A 22,937-nucleotide genomic window follows, 5' to 3' on the forward strand; every position below is an offset into this window, starting at 1 on the left:
CAATAGCTCTTTAATAAGTAAACATCTTGTAAAAAATTGTTATTTACTGTACAGTTAGGTGTATCTATACAGACCATTCAACTGGTGATTATCCTTCTACTCAATTACAACATGAATACCAACATCAAATATATGTATCTTACATACAAAAACCTGAAGTAAGGTCCAGAATGTGCATACCACAATTAATTTGTTTCAACTTTCAGACCTCTTTCATCTTATATTGAAAATGTTGAGGGCCTGGTGTGGTGGCACATGCCTTTAATCCCAGCATTCAGGAGGTATAGGCAGGTGAATCTCGAAAAATTCAAAACTAGCCTGGTCTACAAAGTGCCTTCCAGGTCAGCCAGAGCTATACAGTGAGACTGTGCCTCAAAAGAGGCAAAGAAATAGAAAACAAAAAAAATGCTGACTTTGGCTGGAGATAGAGCTTAATTGTTAGTGGTCTGCCCTGCATGCATGAGGCCCTAGGTTCAGACCCCAGCACTAAGAAGTGCTGCTCTTATTTGCTTCTTATAGTCTGACCACCTGTCTTCGTTATATGAAAAGTAATCACAGCCCAAACAGACATTCTGCTGTGCATTTTTTATGTTCTATTGTTTGTCTTCTTTTAGGGTAATCAAATATATCAAATATCTGAAGTAGTCACTAAGTGCCTATGCTGGCTTTTCTTATTAGGTTTCCTCATTAAAGATTGCCATCTGCAACTCAATCTACTTGGAATATTCTACCACTAAAGGCCCTGGCATTCATGCTGTGTACACACGTGCTTACCCAATACCACTGCATGCACAGTACTACAGATTGACAGGACTTGTCAGATTTTATACATAAATGTCTGGACTTGCTCCCTTTCCAGCAGCTCTTTTCCAGGATCTCTACTGTTTTCTCTCTAGAACTACTTTTACAGTTCAAGCCAGTACTACTATGTACTCTGCCCCAAGCAGAAGGATTATTAATTAAGGAACCCCTAGACAAAACCCCAACAACTTATAATTTCACCAAATAGCTATTTATTTTTCAAGAATAGGACCCACTCGAGGTTAAACATGCTTTTTAATGCTCCAGTGCTTTAAAATGTTTTAAATAAATATATTTTATCCAAGTCTTATTATATGAGGGATGGAAACTTTAGGCACTATATAATCACTGACTCAGAACTCCACATGCTACTTTGACTACAGAAACTGAAATGCCTTCATTATCTGTTGTTACAGTTAGGGTTACTACTGCTGTGACACGGTGACCAAAAAGCAAGTTGGAGAGGAAAGGGTTTATTTGTCTTACACCTCTGCGTTGCATTCCATCATTGAAGGAAAGCAGGACAGGATCTTCCACAGGGCAAGAACCTAGAGGCAGGAGCTGATGCAGAGGCCATGGAGGGGAGCTGCTTTACTAGCTTGCTTCTCATGGCTTGCCCAGCCATCTTCTTATAGAACTCAGGACCACAGCCCAGGGATGGCAACACCCACCATGGGCTGGGCCCTCCCCCTCAATCATTAATTAAGAAAGTGCTCTATAGGCTTGCCTACAGCCCCATCTTATGGGGGCATTTTCTCAGTTGAGGCTCCTCCATCTCTGATGATTCTAACTTATGTCAAGTTGACATAAAACTAGACAGCACATCTGTGTTGTCCAGGCTGGTCTTGAATTCCCCACGTTCCTGCTGCTTCCTCCTGAGCACTGAGATCCCAGGTATGTACGACTAGGCCTAACTATCTTTTTCCTTTTCATAGTAACTGCTTTTATTCACATGTAATATATAACATAAAATTGAACCTTTTAAAGAACAATAAGATAACAAACTCAGTATTTTTAAACATTTGTTAGTGTTGTGTGTGCATGTATGTATAATGAGGGGACACATATGCCACAGCACGTATGTAGAGGTCAGAGGACAACTCTGTGGAGTAGGTTGTCTCCATCCACCTGAACATAGTTTCAGGCTGCCACACTTGCAATGGCAAGCGCTGTAACCATTGAGTCAACTCACTAACCTCTGCATTTGCTGTATGAGACAAGGTCTTTCACTCAAACTCTAGTTTACCAACTTGGCTAGGCTGACTAGCCAGTGAGTTTCAGGATCTGCCTGTCTCCACAATTCTGTAAGCCTAGCTTCTCACATGAGTCCTGGGGATCCAAACTCAGGCATTCACGCCTGCACAGCCATCTCCTCATCCCTAGCCTGTTAACTGTGGAATTCCTCTATGTTGCAACAGCACTTGACATGCACTGTTCCACTGCACAGGTCACTACACTCTAGTTACTCATTCTTCAGGGGCACTTTGAATTGTGATACTGCTACTATTTATGCATGCTTTCCTATCTTTTAGATATACACAGCAATAGAGGCTAAAGGTGCCCCAGAAACACCAGGGAGATGTGTATGAGGTAGGTACAGTTATAAATAAGACAGTTTATAAACTATCATTGTTTTCAAATGTACGTAGAAGCTCAACTTGTTATTCTCTACGTTGTATTTCTTTGAAAGTTCAAAAACAAAATTGACTTCTGCTTTTGTGCAACTAGGAACAGTACTGCCAACTGTGAGTGGGTGACAACTCTGTATGTCAGAACTGTTTTCACCTCTGTGACAAAAGGAAGATGTTGGAATCATTAAACTACCAATGTTCTGCTAGATCCATTAAAAAAATTCAACTAAATATGAAGTCTACACTTTGAATTTAGTTTACCAATTCTAATTATATGCTAGAAAATATATTTTAGCTAAATCTGATACAACTAAGTGAAATAAACTATAACTGTCATAACTAAAAATATAGCAAAATAACACAGCAGTCCAAATGCTCCTCAAACTACTGCAGTTACCTGGGCAAACCCATCATGTGTGACAGTAGCTCAGTGCAAGTATACATTAAGTACAGCTAATCCAGGGCAGTACATATGGCAGGGCAGCCACATACCAGTTGGTAAGATTAACTTTGAAATATGTATCATTTTCAAATCATGGGAAAGTTGAAAACCTACAAATCAGAAAACTGAAATATCCAAGTCAAGGAACATCTTCTGTATTTCCTTCAGCTAATCCCTCATTCCTGGAAAGGTCCTATGCTGTATTCCCCAAAGCACCTTTTCTTCAAATATCACCCCCTTTAAAACATTCTCTACATGTAGCCTAGCTTCTTAAACTGTGGGCTAGGAGCCTATATGAGGTCTTGTAGCTGAATTTCTCTTGGGTAACAAGAAATACAGCAATAATAAAAAATTTTCAAATGTGCAACAATAAAAAAATTAACCACAAATGTTTTACTAAGCCCAAGGTGTTTCTAGGCTTACTCAGCCATGCCAAATCATGAGTTTATTACAGTCTAAGTTCTATTATGTGTGCACTTTGCACTGCACTCCATTACATGCCTGAAACACCTCTGGCTCGGATTCTAGACTATTACATGTTATAAACTTAGAGCTTCATACATGTCTTCTGCTCTTCTAGAGAAACATAATGGGGGGGCTGAGGGAATGGATCAGTGGTTAAGAGCACTTGTTGCTCTTGCAGAGGACCCAGTACCCACATGGCAGCTCACAATCATGTATTACTCCAGTCCCAGGCATCCAATGCCCCTCTTCTTGCCTCTACACACATGGTGCACAAACATACATGCAGGCAAAACATTCATACCCATAAAAATTTTTTTGAATTAAAAGTTAAATCCAGGCTAGAGAGCATCCAGGACATTCATCTTCAGGTCGTAGTTTTTATGGGACTGATCACCCAGGAGCGAAATAAAAATGGGTGATGTTGAAAAAGGCAAGAAGATCTTTGTTCAGAAGTGTGCCCAGTGCCACACTGTGGGAAAAGGAAGCAAGCATAAGACTGGACCAAATCTCCATGGTCTGCTTGGGAGGAAGACAGGTCAGACCGCTGGATGCTTGTACACAGATGCCAGCAAGAACAAAGGCATCACCTGGGGAAAGAACACCCTGATGGAATATTTGGAGAATCCCAAAAAGTATATTCCTGGAACAAAAATGATCTTCGCTGGAATTAAGAAGGGAGAAAAGACAGACCTAATAGCTTATCTTAAAAAGGCTACTAATGAGTAATTCCACTGCCTTATTTATTATAAAACAAATGTCTCATAGCTTTTAATGTGTACCATAATTTAATTCATACACCAAAATTTAGATCATGAATGGCTAACTGTTTTTTATTGAACAGTCCTGATTTAAGTAAAACTGACTTGTAAAGTGAATATGATTTTTTTTTTAAAAATAACAATTCCAGTCGCATAAATACTATCACTGCTCTCCCTTTCTCAAGACAGGAATGGACTTAATTCTACTTTCCACAGAGATGGGGTTGTCACCCCAAACTTACAGAATGGTTGTATACTTAAATGTGTAACTGGGAATACGAATATGTTTAAACACTGGGAAAATCTACCGCCGTCTCAGGAAAGAGAAGACTCACCTGTGATCCAGTTTGTATTCACTGGCCTGTTACAGGCAACGGCCACACGTCAGCCAGCAACTGTCTACTTAATGATGTCATTTTAGTTACAATTCCTTAAGTCAAAGAAAGCTGCCTTTTACCACTGAAAGGTGCTTTTTGTAGTCTGTGTATAATATCAAATAAAGAGTATTTAGCACTTTAAAAAAAAATGAAATCCAGAAGAAAAACTCTTTGTGCCTCCGGGCCAGTAAGACAGCTCACTAGGTAAAGACATTTCCTGCCAAGCCTGAGCACTCAGTCCAATCCCAGGACCCACACGATGGAAAGACAGGACTGACTTCTGGAAGCTGTCCTCTGACATACACACACACACACACACACACAAATTAAATAAATGTAAACTTTTTAAATTAAATTGCAGAATGAGCCACTGATCTGAGTTTCATAAAAAGCCATCAAATGATTTGGGGCTTGGGATTAGTACAGAATTTCCAACAGTTTCTGAATAGCTTTAAATATTCTTCCACCATTTTATGCTACATATTTATGTGAAGTATCATTCTCAGCACTGATGATCCACCTCATTACTATGCAAAATTGCTTTGTCTTTAACATATGGTAAAATTACATGTATACCAAAGAACTGATTTAAAAAAAATTTCTTTATGACTATCAGTAAATGTTTTATTTGTATACCTATTTTATATACCTACACATCCAGTGTGGGAAAAGTTTACAAGCCCTGCTCCAGAAATAACTGTCAAAGACAGAAACTAAAAGCAAGCCGTCAGATTCAGTAGCCTGTTAGCTCCCCTGCTGCAGAGCGTGTTCATGTCTTTATTTGTCCAGATCCTTTCCACCTGAGGCCCCTTTAGGATCTGAGCTCTTCAAGTCTCACTCACAACTGCTCCTGACCACAGGATTCTTTCATTCCTTTTCTAGCCAGGTCCTTGCTTTTCTGTGCTTATTTCTTCCGTTTAACCTGCCATTCTGAACAAACGAGAAGAAAACTCTCCATCTCTCTTGACTGTAGCTGTTCCTTTCCATTACTACCAACTATTTAGATCAAGGTCAAACTAAACGAGCTCAGCTTCCTCAACTCTAGCTCACTCCTTACCCAGCATGGCAGCATCCAGCCACGGCCACTCTCCCAGCTCTCCATTTCTCCCTGGTCTGTAAGTGCCAAACAAACGGCTCTGATTTCTTATGACCATCAGACTTCTCCAAGGCAGTGTGGCCTTCCAACTACTCCCTTACAGGGTATCTTTCCCCTAATGTTCTGAATCTCTGAATTACAGCTAAGTTTCCAACAGACCCATTCTTCAGCTACATTTTTCCCTTAATCCTCCAATTGGTATATCCTAAGGGTTCTTTCTTTCCTGGCTCTTTTTCCTTCATTATTACTAAAGGCTTCATCAACATTATCATCTTTTTAAAAAATTACATCCATGTATTTACCATAGAGGCCCTGGTAACTGAACTCAGGTCTTCAGGGTTAGCAATAAGGCTTTTACCTGTTAAGCCAGTGGTTCTCAACATTCCCAATACAGTTCCTCCTGTTGCGGTGACTCCCAACCTTAAAATTATTTTGTTGATACTTCATAACTTAATTTTGCTACTGTTATAAATTAATACAAATATCTAATACACAATAATCTGATATGTGGCCCCCAAAGAGGTCACAACCCACAGATTGAGAACCACTGTACATCCTAATCATTTTCCTCATTGCTTTAACTATTTCTGAAGTTTCACTACTGACCACAGAGCCTGAAAGCCAAATCTGATAACCACCTGATTTTATAAGCATGCCTACTGTTCCTTTTGTGCTCAAGGCAGAGATGAGTAGCCACAATGGATGAAATATAGCTCTTCAAAATGTAAATTATTTGGGCTTCAAAGATTATAACTGTTTACAGGAAAAGCTTGTCAACCTGTTCTACAATGTAAAATACACCAAATAAATAGTTGTAATAATTTTTCCTGCTTATAAGTCCCAATGCCAATGCTATTTCAGACCATCTATGAGATTTCTAAGTATATTACTCCCAACTTGTTTTTTTGCTCTCCCCAACACACCTCTTACATTGCAACCAAAGAACAAAGAACAGTTCTCTATGTACAAATCACCCACTTACCGCCTGGGAGGAAAGGGTCTCCACAATCTAGCTATCCTACTCAACTTTCTATCCACTCCACATTTAAGAAATTCTCCATTATTTTAGTTCCCTAAATACACCATGTTGCCTCTTCCTGGCCCACCCAACACTACTACCAACTGACACACCTACATGTTTACCTACCTTGAACTTAAGCAAAATCATCTTCACAAAGCCTTCCCTGACTCTCCTAGGCCACTTCCTAAGGGACCCACTGTACTAAGAACACATTACCATTAAAGTATTTCTTTGCTTTCCATGGTTCCTGTACTAATCTCATTCTTCAAGGAAGAACGCTGAGGCAGAGTGGGTGGATTACTAAAGGGTGGAGCTGTAAAGTTGGAAATCTGGGTCTTGCCCCTTCCTAGTTGCATGTTTTTAATCAATTTACCTAACTCACTCTCTCTATCCACGTCAGAACACTTGTGACAATTAAGAGTATTCTTAGAAGCCAAGTGTTTTGCTCACAGTTAAATGCTCCACAATTACTGGTTTTTGTTATCTCCAATGTCTTATCCCTCAAACTCAGTTCAGAATTCAAATAGCTAACTGCTAAGTGGAAGAACTACAAGAAGTTTCTTCAGCACACATTCTTTTCAGCTTCTGAGACTTCTATATGAACATTTGGATTCCAGAACTCACTGTCTTTATACTCAGCTGTTTCAGCTGGAATGACTTGTTAAGGTTTGCCTAAAACCCTCCTAAACAGTCAGTCCTGTGCCCTAGGAAGTCCTTCAAATCCACACAAACCCAGACAGTTCATCACCTAAGAATTATGTTACCAATATCACTGACGTGAGGAAGGACTGGAGGCCAGGAATATGCTGGAAAGACAGAGAGCAACTAACAGAACTAAGATACTCTGAAGACTCCTATTAAAACACAGGGATGAAAGCAATTGCCACAAATGTAGACGGCAGGATCTAAAGAACAGCTTCCTTAAGGGAGGTCCCACTCAAGATGTAAATGCCTAGAGCCAGCCAGGTGGCTCAGTGGGTAAAAACACTTGCCACCAAGCCTGGCAACCTAAGATCAATCCTAGGACCCTCTGTGGTGAAAAGAGAACAGAGTCCTACAAACTGTCTTTCCATGTGCCTTACTGCTGCCCAGTGGTATTCACTAGGTCAGGTGTACACAATGCATTGATTACAGTGCAGTATTTTCAACATATGGTGTGCAAATAAACACATTATCTCGAATAAAGCTTTTCAATTTTCTTAAAAAGAAAAAACACCAGGAACAGAATGTTATTGGTCTAATTTGTATTAGCCAGAAAAAGGTGAGGCACTTTAAGCAAAAGAGATAGGAGCACTCAGACTGAAAAAAAAACCCACCACGAAAACTGGTCATGGTGGTAAACACATATAATCCCAGCATGTGGGAGGTGCAGGCAAGAGGATCAGAAGTTCAAGCTTAGCCAAAGCTACCTAAGACCTTCTTCTCAAAGCACAAAACAGAAATCCAAGGTATCCAATGACAGGAAAGTAGCCTCCAAAGGCCAAATCAAAGCACTGTTACTGAAATGGTACAATAGATATACCATCATTGTTTGCAAATGACAGGCCTGAAGGCTGTCCTTCCAGAGCTGCTTCAAGTACAGTCTTCCTGTGACCCACTCCACTTTCTCAGGTAGGTCAAGCACAGCCTTTGTCTACACTCTACAAATTACAGGTAATTTAGCACATGACACTGAAGTTTTTGTTTGTTTGTTTGTTTTTGAGACAGGGTTTCTCTGTGTAGTGTTGGTGCCTGTCCTGGACCTTGCTCTGTAGACCAGGCTGGCCTCGAACTCACAGAGATCTGCCTGGCTCTGCTGGGATTAAAGGCGTGCACCACCACCGCCCGGCATGACACTGAATTATTATACATAAGCGTAGGGAAGAGTCTCCCCTTAAAACTCCCTACATCACAAAAAATATTTCATGGAATCTTTCTAAAAAACTCATGTAGTGTTTTTCCTACATGTATGTCTGAGCACCACATGCATGCAGTACCTGCAGAGACCAGAAGAGGGCACTGAATTCCCTAGAACTGAAGTTACAAATGTAAGGAGGTGAGCAGCCCCCCAGGTGCAGAGAATCACATCCTGGTCCTCTGGAAAGGCAGCCAGTGCTCCTTACTATTGGCCATCTCTCCAGTCGCGCCTATTTATAAACTTTATGTCCAAACTCTGCTTGGAACACAGGAAAACACCAAATGCTATTGAATCTGTTTTATAATCACGAGGATCTGTGAATCAAATAAAATGGGAAGAGAAGGCTACTACAGGAAAACATACTGACAATAGTGCTGTGGGATGGTCTGTATGTCAAATTACTCTGATTGGTCAATAAATAAAACACTGATTGGCCAGTGGCTAGGCAGGAAGTATAGGCAGGACTAACAGAGAGGAGAATTGAGAGAACAGGAAGGTGGGAGGAGTCACTGCCAGCCGCCACCAAGACAAACAGCATGTGAAGATGCTGGTAAGCCACGAGCCACGTGGCAAGGTATAGATTTATGGAAATGGATTAACTTAAGCTATAAGAATAGTTAGCAAGAAGCCTGACACGGCCATACAGTTTGTAAGCAATATAAGTCTCTGTGTTTACTTGGTTGGGTCTGAGCAGCTGTGGGACTGGCGGGTGACAAAGATTTGTCCTGACTGTGGGCAAGGCCGGGAAACTCTAGTTACAAAAATATCAGAAATAGTAGATTCAACCCCTCAAATGTGATGAAGAACAAAAACTTCACGGGTGTAAGAATAAAAACATCCAATTTTAACTTATCTAAGAAGCTGAAGGCATTATCTATAAAAAGGAAACCCTAATGTCCATATGCATAACAGCTATCTAAGGACAGAGAGCAGTGTAAGACATTTTTAGAAATACGGCATTCTAATGAAAAGAAAAATTGGTAGGTAAAGAACTCTAGAGCCCAGAAGTCTGACAGTTGAGCCACTCACTACCTTTCCTTCCTCCAGCAGAACTTACAAATGACCACTGTTAGAGCCTGGAAAGCTGTGCACTAAAGCCCTGATCAGCATCAGTATCCCTGACTGAAACTCACTAGATCAGAAAAAAATCATGTTTTCATTTTTGAAATCATTCTTTCAGAATAATTCCATATCATAATCGACATGGAGAGGCTATGGCAAAACCATCTGCCCTCCAGTTTTACTGTCCCTTCCATTCCAGATAGAAGAACAGATTTGGAAGTGATGCTACAGCCAAACCTTGTTCTAACAAAATCAAGCCGCTTTAGGAATGGTGCCACTTACACAGACAGTACCACTGACTCAGAAGCCAGGCTTTCTGGAATACACGTTGTAACCTCTTTACTTGATAGCAAAAGTTCATGTTACTTGTCTCTCCTTAAAGTGTTGTCCAGAACGTCACAACTCACCAAAATAACAAAAATTTCATTTCCGCAAATACAGTAACTTTCATATTTGTGACATTAAACTATTCTTTATTATAAAAATCCTCTGATCAAATATTATCACCATATATTCTAAAACACATAGATAGCATCAATTAAATTTTTTAACTAAAAAAATGCTAAAAACAAAACATTTTTAGCATAAAAAAAACACCTGCAATCCTACACTCAGGAAAGCACAGGAGGATCGAAGTTCAAGGCCAACCTTAGCTACACAGTGTCACAAACTATCTGAAGGGGACCACCCCTTTAACTTCCAGCTTACAGAAAATCCTGAGGATGGTGCAGAAGGAGAAACATCACGAGAGAAAGAAAAACCTTCTGTTAGGCTCAGCCATATAAAACAATTTCCCATGGTGCAACACAATGTAAGAACACTTGACCTTTTTATTTTTCCCAACAAATTCATGACACTTTTAAATGGTGGAAAACACAAGGGTCCACCACTACCAGGAGGCAAGAGCATCAATAAAAGTTCTAGGCCAGCCTGGGCTACGCAGCAAAGCTTTGTCTCAAAAAGAAAAAAGAAAAAAAAAAAAAACAGTAAGGATGTGGCACAGTCAGTAGAATACTTGCCCAGTATGCTGGAAGCCCTGAGTTTGATCCCCAGCACTAAATAAACTGGACATAGTAGTACATGCAGGAGTACCAGGAGTTAAGGTCATCCTTGGGTATACATGATTAAGGCCAGCCTGGTTGATACAGGAGGACCCTACCTAAAACAAAAAAGGCCAAAATAAACAAAATGGTGAGCAGACAACAGCCAAATTGTACGAAGTAACCCAAGTATTCACTGACAGAATGAACAGACCAATGGGTCTCAACTTTCCTAATGCTGAGAAAGAACTTTGACTGACACCCCCAATCATAAAATTTATTTTCACTGCCACCGCATAACTGTAATTTTGCTACTCTTGAAAATTATAATGTAAATATCTGCATTTTTTTAACGGCCTTAGGTAATGCCTGTGAAAGGGTTGTTCAAGCCCCAAGAGGAGAACCACCGTGATAGGCAAAAATGCAGTATACACATACAATGGAATGATAAAGGAAGGAAATTTTTATACATGCTACAATATGGATGAACCTGGAAAACATTATGCAAAGTGAAAATAAGCCATTATCCAAAGGCTTGTGTCTGAATCCTTAATTTAATAAGTACATGCTTTAATCTCCTAACACTTTATTTGTCATACTAAAATGTTTAAATTTTATTTTTGAAGTAGAAGGGAAAGACGGTATAGTATTAAAAGTCTCAGTTCAAAAACATACTGTGTTTTTTCCCTTGTTGGCAGTCTGAAGGCAAGATGGTCACTAGCAGCTCCACCAGGGTTCTCATTCTTAAGGTCTCCTCAAACCCACCAGGGTCTGATAAGGAAATAAGGGCTGAACATGTGCCAGCAGTGGTTGGTTCTATCAGCATACAAATGATAAGCTTCATTAGATTTTACAAAGTGACCTTTCTGGAATGGATTATTTAAGACCATCTATGCAATAAGGGATCATGCTGGTCTTTGTACATTTAAAAAAAAAAAAATCCAAAAAACTGAAGACCATACAAATACACACACATATTTTGCAGAGCTGTTGAGACTGCTCAGTGGTGAAGAGCAAGACCTCTTGCAGAGGACCTGTGTTTTACTCCCAGCACCCACATGGCAGTCTACAAGTCTGTAAACTCCAGTTTCAGGGGATCCAACACCCTCTCCTGAGCACCAGGCATGCACTTGGTACACAGACAACACGCAAGAAAAACACCCATATGCAAAAGATTAATTAAATATATATACATACACACACTTTGGGAAAATGACTGTGCCAGTGGTATCTAGAATGGTTGTATTCGTTAGATTGTTTTAGTACTTGCTTTGTGCCAACCATATTATGTAGTAGACAATGAAAATCTAGAGTGGGTATCCTCAAAAACCTCACAATCCAATTGGGAGAACAGACAAACACAACTCAATATATTACTACTACTACAATAACAAAGATACATGCAAATTCTCTCAGGAGCAAAGAAAAGTACCTTGATCTAAAGTATTTAAGAGGTAGGAATTAGCCAATCAGCAAGGAGGCAGAGGAGGATATTTTAGTCAGCAAAATAGCCCTGAGAATAGAAACAGCCCTGGCAAAGAGGGGAGGATGGGATTCCAGATTATGTATAAGCGTATAAGAAGTTCAGTGTTATAGAGCTTAAAGGGGTGGGGGAGAGGAGGGGCAGTGGGGAGGAAAAAAGCATCCGGCTGCTGACAGATCCCAGTGAACTAGAGGAAGGGCACCACTTTGGGAAATTTTTATACTGCCAGGTAACAGGCAATAGGCCTCATGTACATGAAAACAGAGTTAGAATAAATAGGCAAGGCTAAAATCCAGACACCAGAGATTGAAGCTACACTGACTGGCATCTGACTGAAGATGAAGTTGAGGAAGGAGTCCAAGAAGGCTCTCAGGTTTCAAACTCAGTCACAGCTAGGGCAATAAGAACACAAAGGCAGAACACAGATTTACACTCGTGGAGCATGAGAAGCTGCTGAGGTGTCCGTGTGAACCCCTCCAGCAGATGGCTAAAATAGATTTCCCTCCTGCTCTTGCCACCCCCCTCCCCACCCTAGAGAAGTGATGGTTAACACTAAATGCACTGCTGGTATGAACAAGAAAGCTTGTTCCGAGAGGAAGACTCACAGGCAGACCCCAGCACATGCCCACACTCAATGGATAGGTAGCGAGGCTGGCAAAGCCAAAACGGATCCAAGAGTGAGGGACTAGGAAAAGCATACTCTCCAAGAGGAAATTCAGGAAAATCGGTCCCTGACATACGGCAGATTCCTGAAAAACATCACATGCTGCAAATTTAGTCAAGGAGAAATAAATATCAGAAAGGCTGGAGCAATTAAGCACCTCCAAGGCATTGAATGTGGTTAAACAGAGCTAAAAAGGAGAATGAGTGAATACCAAAAACACTTTGTTCAATTGCTATTATTTAGGAAAGCTAAATATTAATGTGCCAGTAAAAATAAATATGAACTAGTACAAATTTTGTACTAGTCTTTCTTCTAGTTCACATTCAAGTATGACTTTGTTCACCTTACAAAAGTAAATTAGAGCAGAACAGATTTAAGTTTCATCCAAAGGAAAGTATTAGTATCCTATAGTAAGAGTCTGCTTCCTGTAAGTAAGAGCACTTACTGTTCTGGCAGAGGCTGAGAGTTCAGTTTCCAGCACCCACAGGAGGCAGCTAGCTACAAGTACCTGTAACTCTTAACTCCAGGGCATCCAATGCCCTCTTATGGATTCTGAGGGTATCTGCACTTATGTGCATATAGCCATAGACATACACACTCATGCATATATACCATCTTTTTAATTTTTTTAAAAACTCTTATAATAACAGATCTTACTATAATATTGTATCTTTCACCCCAAATACAAAGTTTTTAAAAAGTATACTATCTGGTTCCTTTTCTCGAGCATTGTGAATGACACTTTACCCACCAAACACTAGCTGACCAGTGGCACTGCAAGGCCCCACTAGGCATCTTGATAGAGCTCACATACTTTCAAACTGTGTACACTTCGATGGGATTGTTGAACATCATAGCACTCTATCCCAAACATGTGAAAAGAAATATACTTAGGAAAGCACTAGAAAATGCACGAAGTCACAGAGAATTACTTAGCAATAAAATGTCTACAGAGAAACAAACAATTTTGGAATTGCTAATTGAATTTGCAAATTAAAAATGTGTTTTATCCTTGGTACTAAAACTAAAGTATAAATGTTCAAGCGTTTAACCCAAGAATGTGGGTTATCATTTCCTTACTAAAACAAACTCCCTGCTACTAAGAATGAAACCTTGCAAAAGTGAAGGGGAAAAAAAGGAAACAAATTCAATGACAAACTGTATATGATTTATTAGCAAAGTTTAAAACATCAAAATAGGAATTTTATGATATAGTCAACACTTCTTCACTACTTTCTTGGCTTAATAACCTTCAAGCATGCTTCACTCATGTCAAGCTGTAGTTCCCACCAATGGAGGACAGCAGAGTGAGCAAAATTTCTTTCCGATTTAGAGTCACAGTGCTCCGACACAGTCCAGGCTCAGTCCCTTACCATGCTGTGACTTAGGGCTGCTGAAAAGTTGGAGGCAACTCAAGTTTCTCCCCAGCAAAAGGAACTGTAATACTGCCTACTTCATAGGATGGGCATGACCAAGTAAGTGATCCGTATGAATTACTTACCATCAGAAACACACAGGAAGTATTAAGGTTTATGACTCGGTTACTGTTCTATTGCTGTGAGGAGATATCATGAGCAAAGTAATTTATAAAAGAAAGCTTTTAATTGGGGGCTTGCTTACAGTTTCTGGGGGTTAAACCATGATCACCATGGCCCAGAGTGCAGAGGCAGGCAGGACACTGTAACAATAGCTAGAGCTCACATTCAATTCCCAAGTTGCAGGCAGAAAGAACAAAGTGCAGCAAGGTATGGTGTGGGCTTTAGAAACCTCAAAGCCCCCCTCCAGTGGCACTCCTCCAACAAGCCACACCTCCTAATCCTTCCTAAACAGTTCCACTAACTGGGGCCCAACCATTCAAACATGAGCCTCATTCAAACCACCAGTTCCTTAATTTGTTATTATTACTGACAAAAATGTCATATCCATGCCATCCAAACAGCTCAGTGGGTAAAGACACTTGCCACCAAGCCTGGCAACCTAAGTCTGATCCCTACCCATGGAAGAAAAGAACTAACTACTTCAAGCTGTCCTCTAACTTCTACAAGTATGCTGTGGCACATGCACAAAAAAATAGATGAATAAACAAAAAGTCATATCCATGAGGTGTGCATTAACAAGACAAGGTTAACTTGAGTTCCTGTTTTAGAAGCATTCACTAAACAGAAAAAAATTATTTTGCACACCTTTCTATATTTGAAAAGGAAAAACAACTTAAAAAACAAAAAACAAACAAAAAAAACCTTAAGGGTCAATGCCATATATGAAAATGTTTAGTACTGAGAAATTCAGACCCATTTCCTCTTCACTGCCTTTCTAGGTTGGCTATAAAAATGTGACTCCCTCAGCCAAGCTTCAAGTCACTAAAAAAAACGATAATTAGTCCCTCCCCTACCTCCACCTGTGCACTCAGGCTCACTTATCCTCTTCTCTGAACTGTACATGAAAAAAGGATGAAGAGGAGAAAGATTAAGAGGGAGAGAAAAAAAAAAAACGGAGGATCAAGATCTCATTTCAGGTATAACCAACCATATGTCCAGTCTCAATTTTTGGAAAATCTCTTCTTACAGACACGATTATAACACTATTCCACCAGACTAATTCTACATATTGTTGTTAATATCTTTTTCCATTGCTCTCATGGTGGACACCATCTCTCTTTGAGCTGAATAAACTTCTTAAATCTCCCTACTAAGCAAAACCTTCCAAGGGACACACCTGGCATATGTATTCTCAGACCAACAGAGGCCATATAGAATTCTCAGGTTCATGCCCTAATGTAATCACACCTCTTTTTCACCTGGTGATTTTATTCACTAATTTCTCATCTGCCCATCTCAAGTTTGATACATATTTCCTGTCAGATCCACCACTTCATTTTCTCTTTCCAAATCACTTACGAAGTCACTCTTGATGGAATGTCTGCAATATGGTTTCTCTCTACAGCCCTGTCCATTCACTCATAATCCCTCACATAATGCTGCCTTATTTGCCTTGTTTACCAGTAGACTGCATAAACTGGGACTTTTTAATTAGTACTTCTAAAATTCCAAATGCCTCTACCTTCTCCTGCCCTTCCCATTCCATAGTAAACCCCTTTCACTTCATTTATTCACTTATTTTTTGAGGTAGGGAGTCATGTAGCCCAGGATGACCTTGAACTCCTAACTTCCAGCCTCCCAGTCCCAAGTGCTGGATTACTGCGTGTGCACCTAGATTTCTCTGACTCTTCAGGGTCAGTTCATTCCCATTTACCAGTTAGGAAATCATCCAGATCTCGTCGCTGTCTGGAAGCATACTCCCCTGACCCAGTGTAGGTTTTCTCATGCACTAACTGTGGGTTCAAGGCACAGGCTGGACCTCAGGTCTTTTGTATGAGCAAGGCCTAGCGTTACAGACACCTAACAGTCATTTAGCAAACGAATGCTCAGACATGACCAGCACATTACACAAATGCTGATATTCTGTGTCAAAGTACTTCTTTCTCTAGTATAGTAAAGTAAGGACAATGTCACACCTAACTTATAAGGATTAAATGAGGTATCAAGCTCTTGGTATAGCACAGTGTCTAACACAAAAGTACCACTGGATGTCTGCTGTTTCATGTTTCACTAACATATCCTTGGAAATGTACTGTTGTAAACAAAATCAGACAGAATGGCTTGGCAACTACACTGTCTTTTTCAGGCATCCACAAGCCACTGGTTACCTTCTGATGAGCAGCAAGTTTCTCCTGTGGATCTAGTCCATGCAAAAGTCCTTACTAGGTATCAGTAAACAAACAGGACACCATACTAGAAATGAATGGTGACAAAACTTACACCAACATCCAGAAGAGGAAAGGATGTTCAAGCAATATGAGCATGCACACAACCTATGCAAGTTTTGCTTACAGTAATAAAAGACAGCCTCAAGAAAAATTACTGGTGGGACTGGGTATGGTGGCCTATGCCTACAATCCCAGCCTTGGGAGCCTGAGGCAGGAGGATTATTCTGTGTGTTTGACCAGCCTGCCCTGCAATGAGGCCCTGTCTCAAAAAGAAAACAAACAAACAAACAACAACAAAGCGAGAGAAAACACTAGTGGAACATACCATACATACACACAGAGAGAGAGAAATTACTGGTGGAAAAATATAGAAACTAAGCCTCATTAAAAAAATAAGAGATTGGCCGGGCAATGGTGGCACAAGCCTTTAATCCCAGCACTTGGGAGGCAGAGACAGGCAGATCTCTGTGAGTTTGAGTCCAGTCTGGTCTACAGAGTGAGATCCAGGACAGGCTCCAAAGCTACACAGAGAAACCCTGTCTCGAAAAGAGAGAGACTGACGGCTGTTCCAGTTGCTATGTTTCACTTTTGTTTGGAAGTAGGTCTCAAAAAGGAAACTTAAATGTGATCAGGACAGAGATAGAGAACCTGCAGTCTTCTCACTCAAATGGGAATTCCACAGATATTCCCCCAGGTTTTTCCCAATTCATACTTAATTTTGCAGCTCTGAGAAATTTTCGCCCCAGCTTCATCTGCTTCTCTGCTAAACCAAACCCTGTATTTACTAGCCTCATACCAAAAATTACAGGACTCCACAAATCACATTACTTACTATTAGAATAGAGAAGAGGGTATGGGCTTAAAACTATTTCCCCCATCAAACCCAGAGGTCGAGTCCCAGTGAAGTTTGTGCTATTACACTTCATTGGTTTTAGTAGGAGCAGAGAGACCTCTAGCGCTACCTCAATAAGCGGAGTTTGCAAATAGTAGCTGCTAATGTCACCTTAATGAGACAATGGCAACATGCTGAGTAGCAGCGAACTGAGTGACCACAATGAATGTTTACAGTTTTGCAACCACTTGGAAAATCTACCAGCCTGGTGGCATGTGGTATACACAAGGACGTAGGAATCCATATATCCAATTTATTTGGGCAAAACAGGTCAAAGAAATTATTTTTCTACTGTTCACGCTCCCACTCCAAGATGAGATTTAAAAAAAAAAAAAGAAGAAAAAAAAAAAAAGAACCCAGGATCAGAGGTCTACATAACCTCCTTCCCAAAGCTTCAACACAATGGATGGTAAACTATTGTCCACCTTTAGCTCGCTCCAAATGCCAGCAGTCACAGGGGCATGAGCTGCAACAGCTCGGGAAGACTGGTCCAAAGGACAGCACTGGAATATAAGAAAATGGTCTTGGCGCATCCTACCCTCCCCCATCCACCACCCTCAAACAAGTCAGTTACCCGGCTGGTCCCCACCCCCCTCTGAGGGCTGCCACCGCCCGCCTGGGCCCGGCTCGCACAAGGTAGGCGCGGGGACGAAGGCTCCATGTGCGGCGGGGCGGGAGGCTGCACCGGCTGCGGCCGCGAACGGCGGCCGGGCCCCGGCGGTGTGGTCGGCACGCGGGGCGGCAGCATCCCGGTCCGTCCTCCCGCGCGGCCCGCGGACCCCGCCTCGGCTCCACATCCCTTTTCCCTCCGACAGCAGGCCGCGCCCGCGCGGCGGGGCCGAGCGCCCAGCGGTCCCCGGTGCCCGCCGCTGGCCGCTCAGAAGGCGGCTGCAGCCCGGGCCGCGGCGCCCCGAGGCGGCGGCCAACTCCGACTGACCGCCAGCCGGCGAGAGCCAGCGGCCACGGGCCCCCGCCCCTCCCCTCCCGGCCGCCCGGCCCGGCCAGACGCGGAGCACACTCGCCTCCACATCGCGGCCCTTGTTCTTGAAGCTCTTGATGCGGTGGTTCTCCAAGCCGGGGTTCTCGGCCATGACTGCGCGCGGCTCCGGCGGCGGCTGCTCCTGCGGCGGCGGCGGCGGCGGCAGCGGCGGCGGCGAGTCGAGCGGGAGGGGACGGAGGGGGAGGAGCGCGCGCTCCGTGACGCCCGGAGCGCGAGGTGGCCGCGGCGCGGGGGCGGCGCTGAGGAGCGGCGCGCGCCGGGAGAGGCCGGGGCGCTGGTCGGCGGGCTGTCGCGGTGACCCTGCCCTCACCCCACCGCCGGGCCTCCCCACCGCCGCTGGTCATGTGCTAGAAATGGAGCCCGACCTAGCAGCTTTTGCCGCCACCCCTGACGCGGGGCGGCGGGCAGAAACTACAGTTCCCAGCATGCCAGGCGCTGGCCTGAGCCACGCCGTGAGAGGACGAGAAGCATGCCGGGAGGGCTGTGCGCGCGCTTTCGGCGCGGCGCTTTCCGAGCGCGGGCTCGAAGCCCCACCCCTGGGCGGGACGGTGGGCGGGGCTTCTCTGGAGATGGCACCTTGCGGCCTATCGGGGACGAGGGGCGGGGCTCCTGGGGGCGCACCTTGCTCCCTACAGCTTGGAAAATTAGAAAAAGAACGGCCACGCGTGCTCTGCGCTTTTGGCTTCTTTGGGGTCTCCTCAAATAGCAGCCACCCTCAAACCCTGTTCTCTTGCTCTGCCTCGGTTTTATAAATAGCATGCTTGTTTCCCCTCCACAGATACATGTGAGTGTGATGTGTGTGTTTATGCTTGTGATACCTTGCTTCCCTTCCTGCACCGTTATTAAGCTCAGTGAGAGCAGAGACTTTGTTGGTCTCAAGAATCTGAACGGTCAAAACAGTACCTAGTAAGTTCTTATCGGAAAAAAGAAAAAAATAGTGTTCTAGCATCCCCTGATCTCTCCCAAGCATTCTTGGGCAATCTTTACTTTGGCAGCTCTACCTTCCTGTGCCCCCAGCCTCTTCCTCCTCCTTAACACACAATCTAGCCTTTAGGCTGTTAGCAGGCCCTGGGGCAGCAGACTCCAGCGTGCCTTCTCTCTTTACCATCATGGAAGAAATAAAGAGAAATTTGAAACAATAACAGCTTTTTTTTTTTCAGCAGGTGGACTTAATTTATATATAAGAATATTACGTTTCAGCGTTTTCTGCAGATATAAGCTCTTATGCAGTGTTATGCTACATATGATCAAAATGAGGCAGGTCAGTATGTAGAAATGTACCATAAAGAATTCAGTTAAGACAATCTTCAAAAGAAAAGGAACCCGAGAGAACCTGAGGTCTAAGAGTTAGGAATTGAAAGGCCTTCGGTGGCCAAGCTGTCACCTGCATTTGTTCTGTGAGTGGCTGGTTGTGGTCAGTTGATAACTACAACCCCATGTTAAGGTCTTACACTGAGTATGGTCTACTGATGCGGAAGTGCTTTCTCAGGGAAAACAAAAAGCTGCACCTTTTTTCTCTATTTTTGGGGTTTTTTAAAAACTATTTTAATTGTACCCCCACCCCCTTCTACCCCACCCTCTTTTTCCCTCTCTTTTTTTAAATAAATTAATTCACTTTTTTCACTGGACTTCAAGCCCTCAATGTGTCACCTTTGGGCCTGGTCAGACCACTCATTTGAAGGAGACAAACAAAACAAAACAAAGAAAGGGGGGAAAAAACTTACCTATCACTTAACATAAAGATAATGGCCCAGCCAGGCATGGTGGTACGAGCCTTTAATCCCAGCATTTGGGAGGCAGAGCCAGGTGAGTCTCTGAGTTACAAGCCAGCCTGGTCTGCAAAGTGAGTTCCAGGACAGGTTCCACAGCAACACGGAGAATCCCTGCCTCTGGGGGGAAAATAATAATAATAATAATGGCTCAATCTTCAGTAGTAAAACTTTTGTTTGCCACTCTTAATTGACTGGAAGAAAAATGTTCACTGTAGCTCAGTTTCCTTTATTATTTTCCATGTATTCCTTTGTGAGATCGCTCTATTCTCTCTGCCACCTCTCTTTACCTAGCGTCACACAGCTAGGACATGCTTAGTGCACGCTTTCTAAGGGCCAGACATTGCACTAACACTATAATCCCCAGGTAAGTAGCATGTTTACTGCCTTCATCCCACTTCCGCTTTGCCAGAAAAGACAGATGCTAAAACAAGTGATGACATCAGATGGGCGGTAGTCATTGAGAAAGGAGCTCAAGGCACACAGAAAGTGACCTTTCTAATACTCTGATTCCTCAGGCTCTTCATGTGTGTGGGTCTACAAGCAAGTTAGCAAGTGGCAGCCATGTTTACATGCTTCAAAGCTATGAAGCAAGCCAACAAACTTAAATAAAAATATAACTCCAGAAACTGACAAATGTGTCTCCTTATGATGATCTAAGAATCTGAGTTTAAGTTTCCTGACTTCTTGATATTCTGTTTCAGAATGCCACTGCAGTAGATCTGGATGCTGGCCCAGTCAACAGCTCGAAAATAGTGTTTCCTGTGGGCATTTTATCTTGTCAGATAGCCTGGAGTTAGAGTCACCTAGGAAATTGGTGAGGCACACCTCCAAGTGTGTCTGTGAGGGCTTGTCCAGAGAGACTAAGAACTAAGAACAGGGTGGACTATTTGAGCATGGAATTCTAGGGCCCTGGTAAGCCAAAGATTGATCTAGTGCCATATAATTCCTTTGCCCATGGGGAGAGCTGCTACCAAATGTCACAGAAAAGCAGATTCCGAAGCAGAGTCCCTCCTTGCTCAGGTTTAACTTGTTCATTTTCACTCTTTGTCATTATCCTTGGTGACTTCAGCATCCACACATTATGTACCCAGGTTCCAGTATCCCACATCATCCTAACTTCATCAGATTTTTACTTCATCTAGCCCTTAACAGGTCTGGAGTCCTTCAGCTCTGGAAAATAGCCACTTCCATGGCCTCAATTGTGCGGTTCTCACTGTTAACGACCCCTTTGCTCTCCTGCCTCACTGTCCTGAAACAGCTCCTGATGACATTTCCATTATGTGCAAATCATGGAGACCCTCACGGAGGCCACCATGGAGACCAAATCCTGTGTGTAAAATCAGAGAACCTTTATTCAAGCCCAAGCTTGTACTCTCCCTCTATCTGATACAGCAGTGAGAGGTCAGAGCAGAGAGCCCCTAGCCAGGCAGGGTGGGGTTTTTTATCATAGTAGAGGTTGGGGTGAGGGGATTTCTAGGGTTCAGGACCTTGATTGGCTAGGGGTAAAAGGGAAATGGCATGTACTTGGGCTAAAGGACACCTGGTGATATCTTATAATGGTTGGAACAGAACATTTGGAATGTTGGGTATTTCCCTTTAGATGCTGGGTGGGGTCAGCTTACGACTTTTCCTGGGAACCAAGTGGTACCTGCCAGTAAATGTGTCATGGCAGTTGTGTGGTCAAGCTGCTGTGGGCCCCCCACGGTTTCTTTACTCTGTATTTGTTTTCTTAGCTTATTTCAAATATGAAAATAAAAAAGGATGCTTGACTAGCTTCATTATATCCATGTTCTTTTCCTTTGTACTATTTGAGGGAACTGACAATCCCCCAGGTGGGAGGCCTCCTAAAGAACTAAAACTGGCACCAACAGTGAGGTTCTGTACACACTTTGCTTTGTTATTCCAAACACTGTCCTCTGCCTCTGCAGTCAATATCGCCAACATATTGGTAATCTCAGAGTGAAATGGACAATCAAGGTTTTTCTGAAGAGGTTTTGCCAACCTGACATCTAACTTTGAGATATCTCTCCCTTTAAATTATGCAGTTTAAGTGGCTTTGACATGGATGAAATGTTACCAACACCACCACCACCACCACCACCACCACCCCACCACCACCACCACCCACCCCCCCTACCCCCCGCTGTTCTTCGCTACCCTCCCTCTTTGTTCAGAAGATGTGCCTCAAGTAAGATCTCCATAGTCAGATCACTTACGACCCCGGCAGTGGCATGTTCTGTGCAGTTCACAATGGCAGCTAGTACCCGCCTATGGCTAGTTACATTTATATTAATTTAAATTAAATTAGCTTCTCAAAGATATGAGTTTCATTTCAAGTGCTCACTAGCCTCCATATTATATCTGCCATATTGGGCAGCAGAGAGGTGTTGAGCATTCTCACAGAAGCTCTGTGGTTGCCCTAGAAAGAACACAGGTATAAGGACAAAAAGAACTTCATCTCTTCAGTCCCCCCTTCATATTTTTTTTAGACTTTCAACAATGGACCCTCTTGCCAAGTTTCAATCAAACTATAAAAAAGAAATACAAATATTCATGAAGTGTTTGGCATAATTGCCCAACACATTTTTAATTGCTTAATAAAGTATTAATGAATAGTGGTCAGAAATTCAAACTTTTCCAAGGGCCCTCAAAACAACATGGGCTATTTCCATTGCTCATGGTTACCCCCAGAATTAAATGATTAGACCCTATTGCTGAAGGCACAGCACACTGTTTATAGGACATGGAAAAAAATCAAGCTGGAACTGTC

At 42.6% G+C, this 22,937-nt stretch overlaps 1 protein-coding gene, 1 long non-coding RNA gene and 1 pseudogene across 2 annotated transcripts in view; 2 read left to right on the forward strand and 1 right to left on the reverse strand.

The window, feature by feature from the left end:
- Positions 1 to 18,596, reverse strand: part of Kpna3 (karyopherin subunit alpha 3) — an 82,316-nt gene extending 63,720 nt beyond the window's left edge. Inside the window, exon 1 of the mRNA XM_076545149.1 lies at positions 18,418 to 18,596. Within this exon, the coding sequence (XP_076401264.1) occupies positions 18,418 to 18,486 (69 nt within the window). The 5' untranslated portion in view covers positions 18,487 to 18,596. The remainder of the gene's footprint in view (positions 1 to 18,417) is intronic.
- LOC102927738 (cytochrome c, somatic pseudogene) lies at positions 3,751 to 4,138 on the forward strand (annotated as a pseudogene).
- A 425-nt stretch (positions 18,597 to 19,021) lies between the features above and the next one.
- On the forward strand, positions 19,022 to 20,801 carry LOC143267176 (uncharacterized). Its single transcript, XR_013042082.1, has 2 exons — positions 19,022 to 20,531; positions 20,683 to 20,801. It is a non-coding gene; the product is annotated as an uncharacterized LOC143267176 (long non-coding RNA).
- The last annotated feature ends 2,136 nt before the right edge of the window (positions 20,802 to 22,937 follow it).

This window comes from Peromyscus maniculatus, chromosome 9 (genome assembly GCF_049852395.1).
Source record: "Peromyscus maniculatus bairdii isolate BWxNUB_F1_BW_parent chromosome 9, HU_Pman_BW_mat_3.1, whole genome shotgun sequence".
NCBI classification, from domain to species: Eukaryota; Metazoa; Chordata; class Mammalia; order Rodentia; family Cricetidae; genus Peromyscus; species Peromyscus maniculatus.